General features: G+C 38.5%; 1 protein-coding gene across 3 annotated transcripts; it reads left to right on the top strand.

Annotated features, from left to right (window-relative positions):
- The first annotated feature begins 1,467 nt into the window (after nt 1–1,467).
- On the top strand, nt 1,468–24,583 carry LOC101501336 (uncharacterized exonuclease domain-containing protein At3g15140). Of its 3 annotated transcripts, XR_012161259.1 has the most exons (7): nt 1,468–1,774; nt 2,660–2,862; nt 3,496–3,576; nt 3,914–4,030; nt 4,168–4,291; nt 24,023–24,126; nt 24,217–24,351. XR_012161259.1 is itself a non-coding variant. In XM_004511194.4 (6 exons), the coding sequence occupies exons 1-6, from the start codon at nt 1,574–1,576 to the stop codon at nt 24,412–24,414; spliced, it is 924 nt and encodes a 307-aa protein (XP_004511251.1). In that variant the 5' UTR covers nt 1,473–1,573; the 3' UTR covers nt 24,415–24,583. The 3 variants fall into 3 exon arrangements, 2 of the variants coding, with proteins under 2 accessions (XP_027192460.1, XP_004511251.1); XM_004511194.4 differs by lacking the exon at nt 24,023–24,126 and having other exon boundaries at nt 1,473–1,774; nt 24,217–24,583; XM_027336659.2 differs by lacking the exons at nt 3,496–3,576; nt 24,023–24,126 and having other exon boundaries at nt 1,471–1,774; nt 24,217–24,583.
- The last annotated feature ends 460 nt before the right edge of the window (nt 24,584–25,043 follow it).

Genomic DNA, 25,043 nt, shown 5'->3' with positions numbered 1-25,043 from the left:
GAGATGGTGTAGCCTAATACAAATACTAAATCTGTAGCTAAAACTGGACTTTTGTATTCGACTACAACATGGTGTAGCCAAATACAAAACCAAGTCAGTGGAAAAACTCACTCATTTGTATTCGACTACAAGAATGTGTATTCAAATACAAGCTTTAAAATTTGAATAAAAACTGAACGTTACAAGTGGTGTATTCGACTACACTCCTGTTGTAGCCGAATACAACTGCGAAACAATGCAATTTTTCAGTTCAGATTCAACTTGAATCATTGCACATGTTCATCAAACCTCTAGGAACGATTGCTACTGATCTGAAGTGATGTCTAAGGAGTATAAATACTTCATAGCTTCAGATTTAACGAATCAATAATTTCCAAATCTTTTCATCAATCTTAGAGCAACTTTGAACAAACTTTTCTGAAATATTTTGAGTTATTCAAAGTCTTAGTTTTATATTTCAAGTACAAATTTTACATTGTCATATCATTAAGAAAAGTTCTCTATTGTACTTGAAATTATATTAGATTGTTATCATTGTTCTTAATTGTCATACACTATTGATTTCAGTCAAAGTGATTGTTATAAAACCATATAAAGGAAAATGGTGTACTTTCTTGAAGTGTTGTAAACTAAGATAGTGGTGTGCTATCTTAGGTTGAGCGTTAGAAGTTTGTAACCGAAGTCTTAGAGTTAGACTTGAACTTATTCTAACAGATAGTGGAAAATTTCTTGTCGTGTGCTAGATGATTGGATGTACCCTTGGTCGTAAGGGGAGCCAAGATAAATTGTTGTGTTCTTTATTTTTCTGCCATTTAAATTATTCCATACACTAATCATAAACAGAAAAATAATCTACTAAGTCTCTAAAAACCAGAAAATTTATATATACCTAATTCACCTCCCTCTTAGGTGCGCCTCTCTACAAACATTGATGTTCTCGTTCGTCTTAATGCGGTGTTTGTTTGATTTAAATCAGTAGATAACTTTGATTCATTACATATTTTAATTAATGACTTTGACGTCATCAACTTTAATCCAGACACTTGAATTTTGTCATATTTATAGGCATATTGCCATTTTGTCCTATTAACCTGAATACTGTGAGTTTGTTCGCAAATTCATCTTCATTGATTTTAATAATTTTGAATTTGTATTATATGAATATATTTTACCAATTTGAATGCATGCATATTGTCATCCTTTTAATAAAAAATAAATAAATTATTATTTTTTTAAACCAATTACTCATTATGAACCTAAGATTCCATATCGTAACAGAAGAAGTACACCATATATGGAAGAGAAAAAAATAACAGTTAATATTTTTTTTAATATTATTTAATGGTAAACATTATTATTTTTTAATTAGAAAATATTGAGGCGACAAATCTCATAGAATTATTTTTAACTAAATTAAAAAGGTAAAGGATATTTGTGTAAGAAATGGATATAAGAGTGGGAACCAAAATCGCAACGCCTAACAAGCGATCTTTTCTCCTTCTCTACGTGGAGCCAGCCAGTCATTTTTGTCCCTACAAAATAAACAGTTTGATAGTAATTCCCTCATTCGAGGATGGCGCTTGTGAGAACTTGCTTGTCCAAGATTTTGTCTCATCGTACTCGTAATCCTTTCCTTTCTTACCTCTCACCACCACCTCTTACACTTTCTCTTCCTCGAATCCACTCCTTCACTCTCTCTGCTTCCCTTTCTACTTCCCACACCACCCGCTTCAAACCAATCTGCTTGTACCACTCCCAGGGAAAATGCACCAAGGTGGCTACCTTTTTATTTTAACCATTTTATCTTCATTTCTGTTTCTGGGTGCTCGTACTTCTACCCAAATTTGAAGTGTTGGTTCGCATGCTACCTGTTTGATCAAATGTTTCTGTGAAAAAATGTGATAAGACTCTGTTGCTAAGAATGGTTTTAATGAAAAAGTACATATGTATTGCATTTAAAATTTCAAATATTGACAAAATTATAAGTATTAGATACTTTTCTCGTTTAGTAATTAGTAGGATATAAATACAGTATTATTCTTGTGTATGTATCTTGCACTATAATCAATTCATTCTTAGCATGCTTACAGTGATTCATACTGGGTTTAATGACTAGATTTTTTTGTTTTAATGCCAATGAGTCTTATTAAGTAGTTTGGTTATATGTCCAAATTTCCATACATTTGAATCCTGTACTTAAAGGCTAGACTTGGCTTGGTGTATGAATGAACTTGAGGTTGTGGGAAGATAGCTAGTTAAGTCGTTAGAGGTTTGTAGGACAGGAGTAAGCTTCATTCTGGATCAGTGTTATCGATTGTGGATGATGGAAGGTAAAAAATCTGTCATTTTAAGCTACCATTTCCACCATCCTTCACAAATTGGCTATAGTGGTTGGCAAAAAATTTGCCACTGCAATACGCCATGGAAACTATATGACAACACTGTTCTGGATACATGATTAAATGATTTACCCATCCCAACCCTTGATGTTTATATAAGAATATTGTTAGAAGATATCATCTGAATTAATGATTCTGGAAATAAGACTTGCAGCATAGGAAATGGAAAGCTTTGTATCTGTACTATATTTTATAACTTTATATGTGAATGTAATATTTATAGTTTTGATGGTGTTCTTTTTTGCTCTCCAAATTTGTAGATGGATGATCTTATTCACCTTGAGAAGTTTAATCATGATAGCTCTAGGGAGCTTCAAGTGAATATTTCCGAGTTAAACAAGATACGCTCTCAGAATCTAGACTTTTTCCTTATACTTGATTTAGAGGGTAAGGTTGAGATTCTTGAGTTTCCAGTTCTAATGATTAGTGCAAAAACATTGCAAGTTGAAGGCATTTTCCACAGGTTTTAATCTCCCACTTTATAGCATGTCTAGCACGAGCAGTGTTCTGTGATTGCCTTAGATAAATCTGTTTTTCTTTTTAATTATACTTTCTTTTGGTAACTCTGCATTACTTTATGCTGTGTTCAATACTTTTCATGAAATATATTGCGATTATTAGAAAGATCAACTTTAATTATACATAGGCATCATTTTGATATTAAAAATTCTTTTGCAAATAGTTTCATACCTATGAAGCACATATACTGACATTGACACTCAACATGACACTGATACTGACATGTCGACACTAATAATAATTTGAGAAAATGAATTAATTGAATGTAATCAATGTGTCGGTGTCGTGTCAGTGTAAGACACCGACATGTGTCAGACATCGAGACACGCCTTCGATCAGAAGTATTGGTGCTACAGAGGTTTATACTATCCGTTAAATGGAACAGTAGCTTCTACAATTTTGAACCCTCAAATGCAACTGCTGGCCTGTGAGTCTTGCAAAATATTTGGGATTAATAGGTTGAGATTTTTTAGGTTGGTTTCTTATAAACTCAAAAATACAATTTACTTATGAGGATTATTGATTAATGCATATTGTTCTATTTTTCTTTTTCATTGTTCCTTTAATTGTCTAATAGGTTTGTGAGGCCCTCAAATATGAGCGAACAAAGAATAAATGAATACATTGAAGGGAAGTATGGAAAATTTGGAGTTGATAGGTATGCAGCTTAATTTTGTTTAGAAACTTACATATTCATACTTATGGTCTCCAAACATTCTTCACAGTTTTAATTTTCATTTTTAGTACCGAAAAGAGTCTAACAAGCAGGTACAGCTCTTCATGTAGTGCTCTGATGGTCATATTTGTAATTTAAGGTTGTTTATAGTGAAGTATGATTTCATTTGTTTGGTTACTTGTAATTGTATGATGACAACAGCAATAAATAAATAAATAAATAAATAAATAAATAAATAAATAAATAAATAAATAAATAAATAAATAGTACGTCAGAAGTAATTTATTATGGTAGGTTACCTAGGTATTTTTTTTGCCAGAGTTTGGCATGACACAGCCATACCATTTAAGGAAGTTATTGAAGAGTTTGAAGCTTGGTTAATGCAACAAAAGCTATGGATTGGAGGGGAACTTAATCGCGCAGCATTTGTAACTTGGTAAATGCCACTATTTCATGGTTTACCTCTTATACTTTTGCTTTTTCTAGTTTGCAATGTTCCGTTACTTTCCCGCCCTATACATCTAGAATAACAATTTTGTTTTGCTTTTAAATAAATCTCTTTTGCTTTTGCAGTGGAAATTGGGATTTGAAAACTAAAGTCCCTCAACAGTGTGAAGTGTCAAGAATAAAGCTTCCCCCTTATTTTATGGAGTGGATTAATCTCAAAGATGTCTATCTGAACTTTTACAATAGGAGGGTAAGTTCTTTCAATATTTAGAATTGATAGAGTTATAGAAACTTTGGGTAAATGGTTCGATAGAATTATGTGTTACATTTTGTGGATTAATTGGTGTGTGTTGGAACTGGTTAGTACATAAATGAAATGGGGGAACTGAATTCTTTATTGAATTTAAACAGAATGTGAGTTTACAATTCTGTTTGGGTATAATTGATAAACGATTACAAGAATAACCACTCCAAGTATTTGAGAGCTTGGTCTCTCCCTTCCCAATAACCACTTTGAAATTTCCTGCCTTCTTTTATCTAATTTCCTACTTTTATTTGCTCCATAACTGTGCAGCAGTTACTGTCTAATTTACAACTTAAATTGACACAATAACTGCCTAAATAAAAAATAACTGCAATATAAATTCAGTTCCCACTTAAAATTCAAACTCTTGACCCTCGTCTTATAATATTTAGTTATAAGAGGCCTAACAATACTCCCTCCCAAAAGAGTCACCTTGTCCTCAAGGTGAAAAGAAGGGAATTGCTCCATAATGGTCTCAACAGGTTCCTATGTTGCTTAAAAATTTGGTAGGTCCTTTCACTGAATCAACACTTCTGCTATGCCACTGGGAGCATTGCGGACATCTTGTACAACAGTTGGAGTAACTTGCAATTCTAGTTCCTCTAAGAGCATAGGTGGCAAAGGTCAAGGGGTAGCTGAAGAAGAGATGGCTTTCTTAAGTAGGGACACATGAAACACTGGATGTATCTTACTCTCTGGTGGAAGAGCTAACTCAAATGCAACTGCTCCAATCTACTTTGAAATCTGATATGGTCCATAAAAACGAGGACTTAATTTCTCATTTCTCTTCTTAACCAAGGACCGCAATCTGTAGGTCTGTAATTTGAAATAAACCCAATCTCCAACCTCTAGTGAAATGGGACGCCTGGACTGATTAGCGTACTTTTTCATCTGATTCTGAGCTGTGACCAAATTGTTTTTTAGATCATGCAACATTTGGTCCCTATCTTGTGTCATGATGTTAACTTCTTCAACAACCGAAGGAATAGAAGTCCCTTTTAGGAGATGAGGTGGATCTCGACCATATAGTGCTTTAAAGGGGGTTAATTTTAGAGAGCTGTGATAATTGGTATTAAACCAAAATTCTGCCAAACTTAGCCACTTTGGCCATTGTTTGGGCTTAGTGCCTGTGAGACATCTCAAGTATGTTTCCAAACACCTATTGACTACTTCGATTTGTCCATCTGTTTGAGGATGGTAAGCAGAGCTAAATTTGAGTCTCGTACCCGCCATTTTGAACAACTCCGATCAAAAATGACTCAGGAAAATCTTATCTCTGTTAGAAACAATAGTAGAAGGGAAGCCATGTAACTTTACTAACTCTTGAAGGAAAATTTGAGCAACATCTTTTGCAGTGAAAGGATGGCTAAGTGCTAGAAAATGAGCATATTTAGTCAATCTACCACTACGAGAATGACATTTTTACCTTGAACCTTAGGTAATCCTTCAATGAAATCCATAGATATATCAGCCCAAACCTGATTGGGTATAGGTAGTGGTTGAAGAAGGCCTGCAGGAGACAAAACTTGATACTTGTTCAACTGACACACCTCACAATTGGCCACATGCTGCTGGATATCTTTTCTCATGCCCTCCCAATACACAACCTCATAAATTCTTTTATAGGTTCTGAAAAAGCCAGAGTGTCCCCCCATTGCTATGTTGTGAAATTCTTGTAGCAAAATGGGAATCCTTGAAGATCCTTTTGGTAGCACCAATCTCCCCTTATAGAGCAATTTTTTATTTGGAAATGTATAGTCTAGATGAGCATTATGATCTTGGATTAGATCATGTATCAATTTTTGTAACTTAGGATCTCGATAAGTTTCTGACTCCCAATCTTCCACCTCTTGAAAGTGAACTGAAGACAAAGCTGCAAATGTCATCTTTCTAGAAAGTGCATCAGCCACACCATTTTCTTTTCCAGATATATAATGGATATCAAAGTCTAGTCCCGTGAGTTTTGAAGTCCACTTGAAATATTCTTCACCTATTACTCGGTGTTCTGTTAGAAATTTTAGGGTTTTCTGATCGGTGATGATGACGAAATGCTTCCTAGCAGGTAACGTCGCCACTTTTGAACAACCATCACAATAGCCATCAGCTCTCTTTCATAATCTGACTTAGATTGTGCTATGTCTGATAATGTTTGGCTAAGAAAAGCCATTGGTCTCCCCTCCTGCAATAAAACTGCACCCAAGCCCTTGTTAGATGCATTAGTTTCTATGGTAAAGGTTTTAGAGAAATCTGGAACAGTGAGTGTTGGTAATTCTGCCACCAATCTCTTGAGTTGTTCCAATGCAACTTGGGCTTCACTATTCCATTGGAAGTTGTCTTTCTTCAAAAGTTGGGTCAAGGGCCTAGCTATCTTGCCATAATCTCTAGCAAATCTTCGATAATACCCTGTCAGCCCCAAAAATCCTCTTAAGCCTTGATGTCCTTGGGTGTTGGCCAATCTAACATAGCTTCAATCTTCTTTGGATCTGTTGCAACTCCACCTGCTGAGATGATATGGCCCAAATACTCTAATTGGGTCTGCCCAAAAGTGCATTTTTTCTTGTTGGCAAATAATTGATTCTCTTTCAATAAAGCTAGGACAACACTTAAATGTCTTTGGTGCTCCTGTTCATCTGTACTGTAAACCAAGATGTCATTGAAGAAAACCAACACAAACTTTCTCAAGTACGGCCTTAACACTTCATTCATAAGGGGTTGAAAAGTTGAAGGGGCATTTGTAAGTTCAAAAGGCATGACAATAAACTCATAATGCCCTTCATGAGTTCTAAAAGCTGTTTTTGGAATATCTGCTTTCCGCATCCTAATTTGATGATACCCCGATTTTAGGCCCAATTTTGAAAAGATCACTGCACCTCCCAATTCATCAAGCAACTCGTCAATAATAGGAATAAGGAACTTATCTGGTATGATTATCTTATTCAAAGCCCTGTAATCTACACAAAAGCGCCACCTGCTATCTTTTTTTTTTCTTCACTAAAATAATTGGGCTAGAATGGGGGCTCACACTTGGTCTAATTATACTAGAATTCAACATATCATCAACTAATCTTTCTATTTCATTTTTTTGATAGTGAGGGTACCTATAAGGCCGTATATTGGGAATATTGGCACCTTCCTTCAAGATAATAGCATGGTCTTTCCTTCTAGTAGGGGGTAGCCCTTGAGGTTCTTGAAAAACATCACCATATTCTTCTAAAATAGCTGCTGTCCATTCTGGATTTTCATCTGTAATTGCAGTTTCGGCTTGTAGTTAATGGTATTCCACTAAGAATCCTTGACCTTGATCATTTAGTGCTTTCAAAAAGGACTTTAGAGATGCTACAACTCTAGTTAAATCAGGGTCCCCTTTCAAAGTTGATAACCATTTCCAATAGGAATTCTAAGTGTCAACTCACGGAAATTGGCTCTAATTTCTCCCAGGCCAACCAACCATTCCATCCCCAACACTACATCCACTCCTCCAAGATCAAAGACATAAAAATCTTGTTGCACTTTGAGTCCTTGCATCACCAATTCTAATTGAGGACACACTCCTCCACAATCAAGTTTTCTCCCATCTCCTACTTCCACTGTGTATATGGAGGTTGCAAACATTTGCAAATTATGTTCCTTCACAAAAGTGGCTGAAATGAAATTATGTGAAGCTCCACAATCTACAAGGACCATAACATGTTCCTCGCCAATCATTCCCCATAACTTAATGGTTTTCTTCGAAGTGAGACCAACAATGCTACACATAGACAATTTGAGGTCTTTCAATTCTCCCTCCACTTCCACTAGATTCGGTTCCTGCAATTCACATTTCTCATCTTCCTCACCCAAAACCAACACGTGCAATTGCTTGTTAACACACACATGGCCTGGACTAAACCTCTCATCACAGCGAAAACATAATCCCTTCCGTGATTTCTCTTGCATTTAAACCTCAGTTAACCTTCTGAATCCTCTGCCTCTGAAAGTTCCAGGAGGCTTTGCAACACTTCCTTCCCCTGAAGAACTTCCAACTCCAAACATTGTAGTTTGCGTTTGTTGCTTTACCCCAGGTTCCCAGGTCACCGTTCTAGTATTATTGTAAGTTCTCATTGGTTTACCCCCAGAACTTGCGGAATTGCTACCCTTGGTGACTAAATTGTTCTTCTCATCAACTCTTTGAGCAAAGTGCATTAATTCCGCAAAAGTCTCCACTGGGTGTAATTTTAATTCTGCTCTTATCACTTCCTTAAGTCTATTCAAAAAGACTCCTTTCAAATATGCAGGTTCTGCACATTTGAGTAGGCTTGCGTACAATTCAAACTTTTCTCGATACTCTTCTACTGACCCTATTTGTTTGAGACTTAGTAACAATTCAAAAGGGCTTTCAACCATAGATGGTTGGAAACGCTTAATCACAGCGGCACAAAAGTCGTCCCAAGTAGGATTTTGAGCAGAAAATTCCACCACTGATACCATGTCAAAGCCTTTCCCTCCATAGTCACCATTACCGCTTGCAACTTCTCTGCCCTATACATTCCTTTCAGATCAAAGTATCTCTCCACCCTAATCGTCCATCCATATGCATCTTCACCATCAAAGACAGGTATTTCTAATTTCCTCCACCTTTCAACTGTGTTTCGCGAGTCTAGGGAATTTTCTGGCCTCTCTCCATACAACACAGCGCGACTCCCATCGCTTGAATCATCTTCCTGCCTCGCGTGAATTAGCATGACAAGATCAGCCAAGTCATTCAATTGGCGCCTAGTTTCCAACCACTCCACCCTCTCTTGTTCCATATGTTTTTCCCACGTTTCACGCAAAGCTAGCAACCCTTCAAACCCTCGTTCCAGAACTTCCATACGTGCTTCCATATTGCGCGTAAATACCATGAATTTCTCCTGGATTTTTGTTGCTCTGACACCAGTGTTGGAACTGGTTAGTACATAATCGAAATGGGGGAACTGAATTCTTTATTGAATTTAAACAGAATGCGAGTTTACAAATTTGTTTGGGCAGAATTGATAAACAATTACAAGAATATCCACTCCAAGAATTTGAGAGCTTGGTTTGTCCCTTCCCAATAACCACTCAAAAATTTCCTGCCTTCCTTTCTCTAATTTCCTACTTTTATTTGCCCCATAACTGCTCTAGAGCAGCAATAACTGCCCGATTTAAAACTTAAATTGACACAATAACTGCCTAAATAAAAAATAACTGCAATATAAATTCAGTTCCCACTTAAAATTCTAACTCTTGACCCTCCTCTTATAATATTTAGTTATAAGAGGCCCAACAGAGCGTTTGGTGATAACTCTATATAGATGCTGCTAATATAAAATCAATTTAAGGTCTGTGTTTGGAGCATAAATGGTATCGTCATGTCTGTTTGATTTGGTTTTAGGGTCTTTGAGTAGTAAATTTTGGTTGTAACAGTAGATTTCTTCTTCCTTATTGTCCTATTTTATGAACATGTTTGGTTTTCCATTGAGAACTCATTGATCATGATCACCAAGAGTAAAGTTATTCAAGAACTTTCATGAAAAGTTAATACATAACTGATAGAACATAATTGGTCTCAACGATGGCTGAAAGAATGTTCATTAAGCACTCTAACTCCGAAGTTCCTAGTTTGACGTGGGTTTAGAATCGAGAATAATGCAAAGATTAATAAATCTTGACAACTCTAAGACTTTCAAGATGTCCAAGTCTCTTCCAACAATTTGATAGTAACCCAAATCAAAGACAATAAGCAATGGATTTGGTTGTGGGATAACCACCACAAGTTGCCTGGTGTTGTGCGGTTTCGATTGTGGTGGTGGACTAGTCGAAATTTGTGTCGACATTGATTCCCCCCATCTCACGCGTCACAATGCCTTTGTCAACACTAACCTACTAAATGTCACAAATGGATTGACGTCTTACAGTTCAGGCTCAACACAAGCTTTTATAGGTGAGTCGGAGTTCGGCGTCTCTGGCGAACGAGGTGGTCTGTCAATCTGTCATTACTTCATTACTGTGTAACTTTGGACTGTTCGATTTGGCAGGAGGTAAATGTCATTACTTGCAGGTGGGCCGGAGTATGGCAGCTTCGGTGAAGGAGAAACCAACCACAATTTGCAGAGGTAAAATTGCGCAATTTGCCTCTCCAAAGTTGTAGTTGGTTCGTTCGACTGTTTGACCTTCATCTTCTTTGACGTCTCTGTTTCCACGCACGCATACGAGGATGACACTATTTTCTTGCGATACCCATATGGAGATCCTGTATGGTATGTTATTCCCACGTCTTCTTGGGATGCATCGTCTGCTTAAACTAGATTCCATTATTTTGACCCCAAACCCATTGTCAGTTGGCATATCGTCATTCTTCTTCATCTCAACTAGCACCTCGTATTGCTTTAATATCACTCTCACAACAACCTTGGCACCGTCTCTATCTTTGAATCTCTATCTTTGAATTTTTTAATCATTGCCATGGAAAATGATTCGTAGTCTGAATTCGGGTTCTCTTAGCAACGAAAATGGAACCAAAGCATGGTTCCACCTTCCATGCTCACAAACAGCCACTATAACTTATGGAACGGATGTACTGTGTACCTTAGATTATTTTTCAGTTGTAGCAATCCACCTCATGAATCTGTCCTTATAAAATTTGGTAACCGTACGTTCTTGGCTCACATATTTTCCATCTCTTGCAGCACTGGCTCTCCACCTCATGAATCTGTCCTTATAAAATTTGGTAACTATACGTTCTTGGCTCACATATTTTCCATCTCTTGCAGCACTGCTTGCTCTATCTCGAGAATCCGATATCTTAGAGCAATTGATAGGAACCAGAATGAAAGGCAAGTAGAACTATGTATTATTGATTTAAAAGCCAGAACTATAACAGAAGAAGTCCTCGTAATCCTAGAGCTAATAATCCTCAAAGAAGAGACGACTCTCTGTGTGCCCGACACTTTCTAATAGAAAATATATTGAATGATCTACCTCTCCTTATACTCTCTCCCCTATTCTAAGAATTTTCTGATAGAAATGAGGTGAATGGACCTGACCAAGGAGTAACAATTGAGAAGGGTGTGGAGATCCCCAAAATATGGAGTGTATCAAAGGAGGCGTGTGAAGACTTAGTGAAAAGCTCTAGAATGTTGTGCTGGCAGAATTTGTTATACAGGGGAATAATGTGGTGAGTGAGAATCATCTTGGAATTCTGATATTGGTGAGAGATTATTCTCTTGTGGGAGCCACTTGGCTAGGCTAGTAGTAACCCTTTACTAGATTTATTTTCTCTTTCTCTTTTGTTGTAACTTCCTCCATTGGAGTATCAATAAATTCCGTTTGTTTACAACATTCTATCTCTGAGATGCAGAAGCGAAAGAATGGTGATGATGATGAAGGTGAGGACCAAGAATTGCTACTGATACCATAATGGAATAATTGTATAATGTATATTTTGCGAAACTGAATTTCTTATTCACTCTGTGAATTTGACACACTAAGTGTGATACAAATTATTCAAATCATATTGACTTACAAAGAGGATCACAAGCTTATATACATAAGCCAACTTATAACTACTAACTAACTTACTCATACAAAATTAGTTATGTAATTGATCATAACAGATTTGCTTTGACTAATCATAATATCCTAATACTGGGACATGTGATTTCAGGGCAAGGGGTAGCCATTGACCCTTCAAAAATTGTGTCCTAGAGTGGCCAGCCCCACGTACAGTGATGGGATTTCTTGGACTGACTGGTTATTATCGGAAATTCGTCAAGGATTATGGAAAATTGGCGAAACCCTTTATTGAGTTAACTAAAAAACAAAAACTTTCATTGGGGAAGAGAGGCAGCTGAAGCCTTTGAAACACTAAAGAAAGTAATGACACAAGCCGTTTGAAGTAGAATGTGACGTGTCAGGCTGCGGAATAGGGGAAGTTTTGATGCATAATATCGCCTATTACACAGCAAAGCATTATCAGAAGGAAATTTAGAAAAGTTCGTGTATGAGAAGGAGTTAATGGCACTGGTACTTTCTATTCAACACTGGAGGCACTACTTGTTGGGGAGACCGTTTGTGGTCTATACAGATTACCGTAGCCTGAAACACCTATTACATCAGCGAGTATCGTCGCTGGATCAACAATGTTGGTTGGCAAATACGAGCCGGATTTGGAGAACAAGGCAGCAGACGCATTGTCTTGCTGTTGGGATGAAGGTGAACTAAGAACCCTGGTTTCATATCCGACATAGCTGGACGGGGCAGGTTTAATTGTGGAGGCCAGCCAAGACCCAGAAATTCAACAAATTGTGTAAGTTGGAAAAAAACTCCACAGCTAGAAGGGGATTTTCAGTTCCGCAGGGGGTGCTGTTGTATCAAGGCCGTGTAGTGTTGTCCAAGCATTCACCATCCATTCCCTTACTGCTGCAAGAATTCCATGCAACCCCAGTTGGTGGTCATTCGGGGTTCCTTCAAACATACAAAAGGTTAGCTGAAAATGTGTATTGGATAGGAATGCAGAGAGCTGTGAAGGATTTTGTGCAATCCTGTGATACTTGTCTATCAAAATCGTGATTCTCCTTATGTATTTTAGGAAGTTTTATATTTGCTGTATTTCTGTAACAGTTGTATCTTGCTATTATTAGGTTTATGTATTTAGGATCAATCCCATAATCACAGGGATCTGTTTCCTTAGAATTAGCTGTCCATATTTCCTAAAATAAGCCGCAGGCTCATGTATATATATAGGTCCAGTGACCTCATAATAATATAAGAAAGAATATTATTCCTTCTAAATTTAAGATGGTATCAAAGCTCGTGATCCTTGGGAGCCTTTGACCGTGCCCGTAAACCCTAAGTTGCAGCCTTCATTGCTGCGCTACCTTTAAGCATTGTTGCAGCCTTCATTGCAGCGCAACCCTCTCTACCTTGGTCGCACCTGGTCATGGCTGAGGTCATGCATCCTAATCTGCCTACTAAGAGCCACTCTCTCATATCTGAATCCTATTCTGGAAACTAGGGACAGACCCCAGACTGCTGGAGAATCGCAGAATGTTCATTCTGCTTATCGGTTAAATGGGAAGAATTATCTCAAATGGTCTCAACTCATTAGGACCATCTTGAAAGGAAAAGGAAAGGTCAGTTACCTGACTGATAATGCACCTGATGAAACAGATCCCAAGTTCAAATGATGGGACGAAGAAGGCTCCATGATCATGGCGTGGCTATGGAATTCAATGGTCCCAGAAATCAGTGATACCTGCATGTTCCTTAAATCAGCAAAGGAAATTTGGGACGTAGTAGAGGAAACTTATTCTAAGGCCAAGGATGCTGCTCAAATTTATGATGTAAAGGTAAAAACCCTGGCTGTCAAAACAGGGAAACAGATTAGTTATAGAATATGCCAATCAACTCAAGTCTCTATGGATGGAATTGGACCACTATCGAGTTATAAAAGCAAAGTGTTCAAAAGACTCAACAATCCTTAAGGAGTATATTGAACAAGATAAAGTCTATGATTTTTTGGTAGGCCTGAATCCTGAATATGACCAGGTCCGAATCCAAATCCTGGGAAAAGAGAAAGTCCCCGGGCTTAATGAAGTGGTAGCCATTATCCAGAGTGAAGAAAGCAGGAGAGGACTGATGCTGGAGACCTCAACCACTGAAAGCTCCGCAATGATAGCTGAAAGAGGAACAATCATGGTTGCTAACCAGAGGAAAAGTGGGGTTCCAAATATGGAAAAAAAACACGAGGAGGTTCCGCGCCACACAAGAGTCTGGTGTACCCACTGTAACAAGTCGCGCCACACAAGGGAGAAGCGCTGGAAATTACATGGAAAACCCCCAAGCCGAGAATGGGGGCCGAAAGGAGGCCCTCCAAAAAGAGGAGGGCAAGGGCAAGCATACATTGCTAATGGACAAAGTGAAGAATCTGTCCAGCTGAATCATGAAGAGATAGAACGGGTCAGATCCCTCCTTAGTAAATTGGAGAAGCCCACAGGTACATGCTCCTTAACTTATTCTGGTAAGCTTCCACTTTCTTTTGGGCTTAATGTTTCAGATACACCATTTACACATTACTGGATATTAGACTCTGGAGCCACTGACCATATGACCCCTCTACCCAAATACTTCTCCACATATTCCCCATGTCCTAGCAACAAGAAAATTTCCACGGCAGATGGAACCCTTATAACTGCAGCAGGACAAGGAGAGGTCCAAATAAGCCCATCCATAACATTAAAAAATGTCCTTCATGTCCCTAAACTGTCCACCAATCTGATTTCTATACAAAAACTCACAAAAGATCTCTCATGTAATGCTGTTTTTCATAGCAACTCTTGTATACTGCAGGACAAGAACTCGGGGAGGACGATTGGACATGCTAGAGAATGGAATGGCCTATACTACATGGACGATCCTAATCTGCCTACCAAGAGCCGCTCTCTCATATCTGAATCTACCATGACCAATAAAGAGAAAGCTCAACTATACCATTGTCGGCTAGGACACCCTTCATTTCGAGTTGTAAAAGTGCTTTTCCCTTCCTTGTTTAAAAATTTAAATGTGGAGAGTCTCCATTGTGAGGTGTGTGAGCTTGCTAAACACAAGCGTGTACCTTTTCCCATTAGCAATAAAATGAGTCCTTTCCCTTTCTTTCTTGTTCACACTGATGTATGGGGTCCTGCTTATGTTCCTAATATCTCAGGTGCTAAATGGTTTTTAACCTTCATAGATGATTGTACCCGAGTGACTTGGGTTTTTCTATTGGAACAAAAATCTGAAGTTAGCTCCGTGTTTTTTCAGTTTGTCTCAATGATTAAAAATCAATTTGGGGTTGGTATCAAAAGAATTATGTCTGATAATGCCAAGGACTATTTTAACCTTGTACTAAACTCTTTTTGCCAAAAGGAAGGGATAATCCATGAGTCCTCATGTGTGAACACACCCCAACAGAATGGGATTGCAGAAAGGAAAAATGGGCACCTATTAAATCAAACTAGAGCTCTACTTTTTCAAAACCATGTTCCTAAGAGATTTTGGGGGGAAGCTCTTCTTACTGCCACTTACCTAATCAATAGGTTACCCACTAAAATCTTAGACTCAAAAAGTCCCATGGAAGTCCTATCCTCATTCTACCCACACTTGGATCCTACAAATAAACTCCAACCTAGAATATTTGGGTGTGTATCCTTTGTGCATGTTCATAGTAATGAAAGGGGAAAATTGGACCCTAGGGCTGTCAAATGTGTATTCTTAGGGTACTCTACCACACAAAAGGGGTACAAATGTTTTCACCCCCTATCAAAAAGATTCTATGTGTCAAGAGATGTCACCTTCAACGAACAAGAGAGCTACTTCAAGCAGCCTCATCTTCAGGGGGAGAATGTAAGAGAGGAAGATGAGACTCTCATGCTTCCAAATATGACATTTGGACCTGAAATTGGGACAAATGGCATTGCTGTCCCTGAAATTGAGAGAAGAACAGAACCTGCACCTGAACCAACAGCAGGACCTACACCTGAACCAACAACAAGACCTGCACCTGAATCAACAGCAGGACCTGCACCTGAACCAACAATAAGACCTGCACTTGAATCAACAGCAGGACCTACACCTACACCTGCACCTGCACCTGAACTAACAGCAAGGCCTGCACCTGAACCTGCACCTAATGGTGGAAAATTTGGGAAAAATCTGGCATATTCAAGGAGAGAAAAGGCCATTCTAGAATCTGGCAATGTCCAAGAATCCAACCCATCATCACTGCATGAGGTAACACCTTCGAATCCTATAAACTCCAATGATTATAATGAGTTTGTTTCTGCAAATCTAGAAGCACAGGTGGACCAAAATCTAGACCTACCCATTGCCCTTAGAAAGAGAACTAGAACATGCACCCAACAACCACTTTACCCACTATCAAATTTCTTATCCTTTGAAAAATTCTCACCTACTCATAAAACCTTTCTCACAAACCTCAACTCCACACACACACCTTCCACTGTATCTGAAGCATTATCTGACAGGAAATGGAAACAAGCCATGGATGTGGAAATGGATGCGTTAAACAAGAATAGGACCTAGAAACTTGTCACCCTACCCACTGGAAAAAAACCAGTAGGATGCAAGTGGGTATATACAGTTAAATACAAGGTTGATGGGACCATTGAACGTTACAAGGCAAGATTAGTGGCCAAAGGCTTCACTCAAACCTATGGAGTTGATTACTTGGAGACATTTGCCCCGGTTGCTAAGATGAACATGGTCCAGGAAATGGAAACAAGCCATGGATGTGGAAATGGAGGCGTTAAACAAGAATAGGACATGGAAACTTGTCACCCTACCCACTGGAAAAAGACCAGTAGGATGCAAGTGGGTATATACAATTAAATACAGGGCTGATGGGACCATTGAACGTTACAAGGCAAGATTAGTGGCCAAAGGCTTCACTCAAACCTATGGAGTTGATTACTTGGAGACATTTGCCCCGGTTGCTAAGATGAACACGGTCAGAGTAATATTGTCATTAGCAGCAAATCATGATTGGGACCTGCAGCAGTTTGATGTGAAGAATGCATTTTTACATGGAGACCTTGAAGAAGAAATATACATGGAGTTGCCCCCTGGTTACAATGGGCAGGTTACTGCTGGAACTGTTTGCAAGCTAAGAAAGGCTCTATATGGGCTGAAACAATCCCCAAGAGCATGGTTTGGAAGATTCACCAAAGTTATGACAGGTCTAGGCTACAAACAAAGCCAAGGGGATCACACATTATTTATCAAACATTCAGATTCAGGGGGAGTAACAATTTTATTGGTGTATGTAGATGATATTATAGTTAGTGGGGATGACAAAAAGGAGCAGCAAGTGCTAAGTAAATGCCTTGCCACGGAATTCGAGATCAAGACATTAGGGAGACTTAAATATTTTCTGGGAATTGAAGTTGCCCATTCCAAGAAAGAAATCTTCATATCTCAACAAAAATATATTACTGACTTGCTTAAAGAAACAGGGAAGACAACCTGCAGACCAGCAAGTACTCCAGTTGACCCAAATATATCAAAGACTTGTGGGCATGCTTATTTACTTATCTCATACTAGACCAAACATTGCTTTTGCTGTAAGTCTAGTCAACCAGTTTATGCACCAACCAAAGGAAGCACATTTACAAGCTGCTCTTAGAATTGTCCAGTATTTGAAAGGGACCCCAGGAAGAGGGGTTTTGTTCAAACGAAACAAGAGTGTAAGTCTTGAAGCATATACGGATGCGGACTACACAGGGTTAGTGGTAGATAGGAGATCAACTACTGGATACTGCACCTTCCGTGGTGGAAATCTAGTGACTTGGAAGAGCAAAAAACAGAGTGTAGTAGCTAGATCGAGTGCTGAAGCAGAATTTCGAGCAATGGCCCACGAAATATGTGAACTTCTATGGCTGAAGATTATATTGGAAGACTTGAAGATAAGGTGGGATGAACCTATGAGGTTATATTGTGACAATAAATCTGCAATTAGTATAGCCCACAACCCGGTGCAGCATGATAGAACTAAACATATAGAGGTTGACAGACACTTTATCAAGGAAAAACTAGACAGTGGCATGATTTGCACACCATATGTATCCACTCAGAATCAACTTGCAGACATACTCACCAAGGGGCTGAACTCCATTAACTTTGAAGGAATTATATCCAAGCTGGGAATGGAAAACACCTATTCACCAGCTTGAGGGGGAGTGTCAAAACCGTGATTCTCCTTATGTATTTTAGGAAGTTTTATATTTGCTGTGTTTCTGTAACAGTTGTATCTTGCTATTATTAGGTTTATGTATTTAGGATCAATCCCATAATCACAAGGATCTGTTTCCTTAGAATTAGCTGTCCATATTTCCTAGAATAAGCCGCAGGCTCATGTATATATATAGGTCCAGTGACCTCATAATAATATAAGAAAGAATATTATTCCTTCTAAATTTAAGATTGTCAAACACAGAAATATGCAGCAGCAACTACTCCTGGGGGTTTGTGAAAGAGCAGAAGTAAGATAGAATTAGATGAAGAGAATTATTGTATTAATTGATATGAAAATAGAAAATGATTCCAGAGCTAATGCTCCTCAGTTAGAGAAAACAATTCTCAAACTGCCCAACTTCTAAGGTGTAACTGAAAAATTAAAAAACCATTCAACTACCTCCCCACACACTCTTATTTATTAGTGGAATATTAACTCACTATGCCAGCTAGACAACCACACTTTTCCAGCATTCTCTTTCTTATTCTTTCTCACATATACTCGCCATTGCTTAGGCTTCACCTCATCTCTATTAACTAAGAGATCCCCCTCATCACTTGGGGGGCCCAACCCATTCCTATCATCACCCCCACCTTCAACAGTAGCCTTGTCCTCAAGGCGCAAATCAGGGAATTGACTCTTCAACAACAGTTCCTCTTCCCAGGTAGCATCTCCAACATCCATGCCTTCCCATTGAATCAACCATTCTCGCTTATGCTGCCCACCATCAAACTTATCCCTTCATGAAAAAACCTTAGCAGGAATAATGTCCCCAGTGTCAGACTCCAATCTGATAGGTAACTGAGTTGTAGCAATATAATTGCCTACAACTTTCTTCAATAGAGACACATGAAAAGTAGAATGTATTTTAGATGTTGCTGGTAACTGTAGCTTGTAAGCAACCTGCCCTATCTTCTTAATGACTTGATAAGCCAATTTTCGATGAATCCTATGCACAACTGATTGTTGTCGATGAGGACGTAATTTGAGAAAAACCCAATCACCAACCCCAAATTGCACTGCCCTGCGTTTCTTATCAGCTTGGTATTTCATGTACTCTTGAGCTTTGAGTAAATTAGCTTTCAGTTGAAGCAAAGCTTCATCCTTGTCTCTTAACTCCTGGGCTACAGCTTCTACTCTGGTTTCTCTCTCCAAAAAATGTACCAATATTGGAGGTCTCCTGCCATACACCACCTCATAAGGGGTAAATCCTGTGGAAACATGGAATGTGGTATTGTACCATAGTTCTGCTCACGGAATTCAATGTGCCCATGTCTTATGTTGATTTGCAATAAAACAACGTAGATAGACCTCTAAACAGCGGTTAATCACTTCTGTTTGGCCATCAGTTAGGGGATGGTATGCCGATGACACTTTAAGCACTGTACCTACTAGCTTGAACAACTCTTTTCAAAAAATACTCACAAACAAAGGGTCACGATCACTAAGAATCGACTCCGAAATTCCATGAACCAAGTCCTTCACTAAAATAACAGTAATGGAGCGAGCAGTAAATGGATGTTTAAGAGGAATGAAATGACTATACTTGGAGAGACGACCCACCACCGCCAAAATAGCTTTAAATCCATTACTTTTGGGCAAACAAGTAATGAAATCCATAGATATCTCACTCCACACCAAAACTGGAATAGGTAGTGGCTGTAGTAACCCACTAGGCATAGTCGCGACATATTTTTGGCATTGACAAGTGTCACAAGCTTTCACAAAATCTTGCACCCTTTTCATCATCCCTTGCCAATATAAAGTGTCTGTCATTCTCCTATAAGTGCATAGGTAGCCGGAGTGACCCCCACTAGGGGAAGAATAAAAATCCTTATGTAGATCTTCAATAAGTGGTGAGTTAGCCGGTATAACTAATCTATTTTTGTAGAATAAGATGCCACCTTTTAAGGAAAACCTAGGTTTAGCAGTAGTATCCTTTTGAATAGCCTCCACAATGCTTTTAAGCCAAGGATCCTGTGATACCTCTGCTGCTCTGCTGCCAAATAGGATAGGATTTAAGAGCATGAATTTCAGCATCCTCAGCATCAACCACCTTATTTTCCACTCCCACCTTATACACCACCTCAAAGTCAAAACCCAACAACTTATTTTCCACTCTCACCTGATTTGTTGTGGTAATACGATGCTGCAACAAGTGTTTTAGGCTCTTCTGATCAGAATAAACCACAAACCGTCTTCCTAACAAATAATGTCTCCAATGTTGAATAGTTAACACCAAAGCCATTAACTCCTTATCATAGGCCGATTTAGATAACCTAGATGATTCAAAAGCCTTACTAAAATACGCAATGGGATGTTTAGATTGCAGCAACACATCACCAACCCCTTTTCCTGAGGCATCACATTCAATTTCAAAAGGAAAATTGAAATTAGGCAGGGCTAAAACTGAGGCAGTTGTAATATCTACTTTTAATTTCTCAAAAGTTTCGGCAGCCGCAACATTCCATCTAAAACCATCCTTCTTTGTCAACTCGATCAAGGGTTTACCAATATTCCCATAGTTAGCTATAAATTTTCTATTGTAACCCGTTAATCCCAAAGAATCTCTCACCCCCTTGACGTTCTTAGGAACTGACCATTGTAACACACTGCTAACCTTGGTAGGATCCACAGCAAACCCTGCTTTAGAAATGACATGGCCCAAGTATTCAACTTGGTGTTTAGAAAAAACACACTTCTTTCCGTTAGCCACAAAATGGTGTTGTTTCAAAATGTTTAGAACCATCTCCAAATGCTGCAAATGAGCAGTCCAACTAGTGTTGTACACTAGTATGTCTTAAAAAAAAACCAATACAAACTTCCTTAAAAAGGCTTAAAAATATCATTCATCATTGATTGAAAGGTTTCAGGGGCATTGGTAAGGCCAAATGGCATCACCATAAACTCATAGTGACCCTCATGAATATGAAATGCAATTTTATGAATATCCTCTTCCTTCATACGAATTTGAAGATAACCAGATTTAAGATCAAGCTTAGAGAAATAACCCAAGCCATGTAACTCATCTAACAATTCATCTACCACAGGGATAGGGTACTTATCTTGAATTGTAGCCTTGTTAAGTGCACGGTAATCTACACATGCGCCAAGATTGATCCTTCTTCTTGACCAAAATAATGGAGCTAGAGAAAGCATTAGTGCTGTTTCTAATCACCAAATGGGTTGGGTTGGCAGATCTGTTCCCGTCCCCTTCGCGATTGACCCAATTAGTTTTTTGAAATCGGACGTAAGAACCTTGACTCAGTTTGTAGCGAGATCTAGGTCCCTGCTCTGAAACAACAGCAAATTCACTCTCAACATCACGAGCCAATTGCATCGCTAAGTAACGATTACGAGGCTTGAAGGTCCAAACACGAGAATGAATGTCATGATGTAAACCACCAATGAAATAACCAAGAAACTGTTGTTCTGGTAAACGGCCACACTGTGAAAAATACAATTTGAATTCAGCAATGTAATCCTCCACAGATCCAAATTGTTTTAATTCGTTCAATTCTTCTAAAGGATTCTCCAAAAAACCACCACCAAAACGAACGATCAACGCCTCCGTCAAATTCTCTCAGGACAAATCCTCCGTAGAATCGTGTCATAAATTGAACCAATGAATCGTAGGACCTTCTATACTGAGCTTCGTCAATTGAATCCTCACGTCTGCAGAATTGCGTTGTACATCGAAATATGTTTCTGCTCGAGCGATCCAAGCAACTGGATCATCACCGGTAAACGCCGACAATTCCACCTTCTTCGCAACTAAGCAGAATTCATCTAACGAGGAGGTGACCGTTGTACTATTGTCCTGAGACGTGTCACGCAACGCCAACGCGCTCTGAATTTCAGAACCAATGAAGTCACGTAACGACTCAATGCTGGCCTCCATACGTCCCAAACGCTCCTCCACTCCGATGATTCTTGCGTCTATTCTGGTTTGCATGAACGCAACAAGTCGGACCAATTGATAGAGCAAAAGTAAGATAGAATTAGATGAAGAGAATTATTGTACTAATTGATATGAAAACAGAAAATGATTCGAGAGCTAATGCTCCTCAGTTAGAGAAATCAATTCTTACTGCCCAACCTCTAAGGTGTAACTGAAAAATAAAAAAATCATCCAACTACCTCTCCATACACTCCTATTTATTAGTGGAATATTAACTCACTATGCTAGCTAGACAATTACACTTTTCCTACATTCTCTTTCTTATTCTTTTTCACATATACTCGCCATTGCTTAGGTCTCACCTCATCTCTATTAACTAAGAGATCTCCCTCATCACTTGTGGGGCCCAACCCATTCCTATCAATTTGTTACCACCACTTCCAATTCTAGAGGTGATTAGAGAGAATATATCCATAGACTTCATAATTGGGCTGGCTAAGTCCAAGGGGTATCAAGCAATGCTGGTTGTAATTGATTAGTTATCAAAATATGGTCATTCTGTGAAAGTGGTACGCTTACACGGGGTACCTAGGCTAGGACAATAATAAGTGATAGGGATCCTCTTTTTGTAAGTCACTTTTGGAGGGAAATTTTTAAGCTGCAGTGCATGCACAGTTAAAAATGAGGTTAGCTTACCATCCCGAAATGGATGGCCAAACAGAAGTAGTTAACCGTTGTTTGGAGAGTTACTGTGTTGTTTCGCGTCGGAATAGCCCCATCATTGGGCTCATTGGGTTCATTGAGCTGAGTATTGGTATAACACCACGTTCCATGTGACGACAGGAAAGCACCATTCGAAGTGGTCTACGGTAGGTAACCCCCTAATCTAACCCGGTTCTTGAGCAACGAAACCAAAGTGTTAGCAGTGGTTGGAGTTGAGTGGGCGTGATGAGGCTCTCAATCAATTGAAAACTCATTTGGCTAGGGTCCAAGCACAAATGAAAAAGTATGCTGACCGGAGGAGGAGGGATGTGAACTTTGAAGTAGGAGAGTGGGTCTTCTTAAAATTAAGACCTCCCAGACAGCAATTTGTGGTGAAACACATCAATAAAAAATCAGCAGCTCGCTTCTATGGACCCTCTAAGGTGTTAGAAAAGTTGAGAGAAGTGGCGTATTGCAATTGCCTCCACAGTCTAAGGGGCATCCGGTTTTCCACGCATCGCAACTGAAGCGTGCTATTGGCAACTATCAGTGTCAAGGTGTCTTACCACCAAAACTAGAGCTTCAAGCAGACATAGTGGCTGAACCAGAAACAGTGGCGGGACAGAGGATAATTCTAAGAGAAGGATCTCAGGTACAACAAAGTTTAATTAAGTGGAAAGGCAACTCAATTGAGGATTTGACTTGAGAGGACGACGCAATGCTGTGAGGCCAGTTTCTGAATTTCAGCCTTGAGGACAAGGCTATTCTCATAAGGGGTGGTATTGATAGAAATAGGGGAATGGGACTGAGCAGGGAGTAAAAATTGAGGAGGGTGTGGGGAGGCCTAAAATATTGAGTGTATCAAAGGAGGCGTGTGAAGACTTAGTGAAAGGTTCTAGAATGTTGTGTTGGCAGAATTAGTTATTTAGGCGAATAATGTGGTGAGTGAGAATTGTCTTGGAATTCTGTTATTGGTGATAGATTATTCTCTTGTGGGAATCACTTGGCTAGGCTAGTAGTAATCCTCTACTAGATGTATTTTCTCTTTCTCTTTTGCTGTAACTTCCTCCATTGGAGTATCAATCAATTCCATTTGTTTACAGCATTCTTTCTCTGTGATTCTATTAATTCCATGTAGTCATGTTGTGCAACTCTTTACTAACTTCTCATTCAGTTTAGATGTCGGGCTTAGGCCCAAACCGAAAGTCCTATCACTATTCCTTCACAAGCATGCTCCAACAAGATACCCTACTGATCCCTCTTAGTAATTTCGTTTTTGGTTTAGCCCCTGAAACATACAAAATATTGTCTCTGGCATTGCCTTCTTCGCTGACACTTTGGTTCTTGGTCTTCGTTCTTCAACCTTCTTCTTCTTCCTACATGGAATAGGTTATGTTAAAAACTGGCACTCTTTGTTTTATTAATTCGTCCTAATTTATATAATATAAAATGACATGTTTGTTTCATAATGGATAACAGGCGACAGGAATGGTTACAATGATGAAGGAACTGCAAATACCTTTGGTGGGAAGACATCATCTTGGCATTGATGATACAAAGAACATAGCAAGAGTACTTCAGCACATGCTTGTTGATGGTGCACTCATTCAGATTACTGCAAGGAGGAATCCTAGGTCTCCTCGAGATGTCAACTTTCTTTTCAAGAACCGTATCTGATAGTGGACTTCTCGTTGGATTGTGTAACTTCACTTTGTGTAGTCATAATATTTGTTCAGTAGCTTATTCAATTTTGGTTTAGTCAAACACCAACAGAGACTCGTAAAATGTCAATGTACAATTGTAAAGACAATTGTGAATGAAATATTTTTAAAACAAACTGCTACAATGATCATGTTAACATCGCTATTCTTAATTCCTTCTAACCACACATTTGTATGGTGTTAGTAAACATGACATATCCATGGACAGAAAAGTTTAAAATCGTATTATAATTTAGGCAAAATTAAATTTTTAATCTTATTTAACTGTAACACAAAGTTAAATATACTATTTATTTGTTAATAATAATAATAATAATCTATACTTATAATAAATGAAAGATAAAGTTGAAAGAATGACAAAAATAAATGTTATATATAACTTTTTTAGTGAGTATAGGATAAGTGAATGTTTTTTCAAAATTTGAGGAGTATTAGTGTCTTAAATGTGCTATTGTTACTATTGTTAAATGTGCTACTTAATATCTTTCCGCTTTTATTTTTGTTCTTAAATGTGTTAGATATTACTATTGTTACGTTCTTGAATGTATTGAAATTATAAAAACATTCTTCAATATATTTTTTTAC

This window comes from Cicer arietinum, chromosome 7 (genome assembly GCF_000331145.2).
Source record: "Cicer arietinum cultivar CDC Frontier isolate Library 1 chromosome 7, Cicar.CDCFrontier_v2.0, whole genome shotgun sequence".
NCBI classification, from domain to species: Eukaryota; Viridiplantae; Streptophyta; class Magnoliopsida; order Fabales; family Fabaceae; genus Cicer; species Cicer arietinum.
The sequence above is the reverse complement of the archived record's forward strand: the minus strand, read 5'-3'. Positions and strand labels throughout refer to the sequence as shown.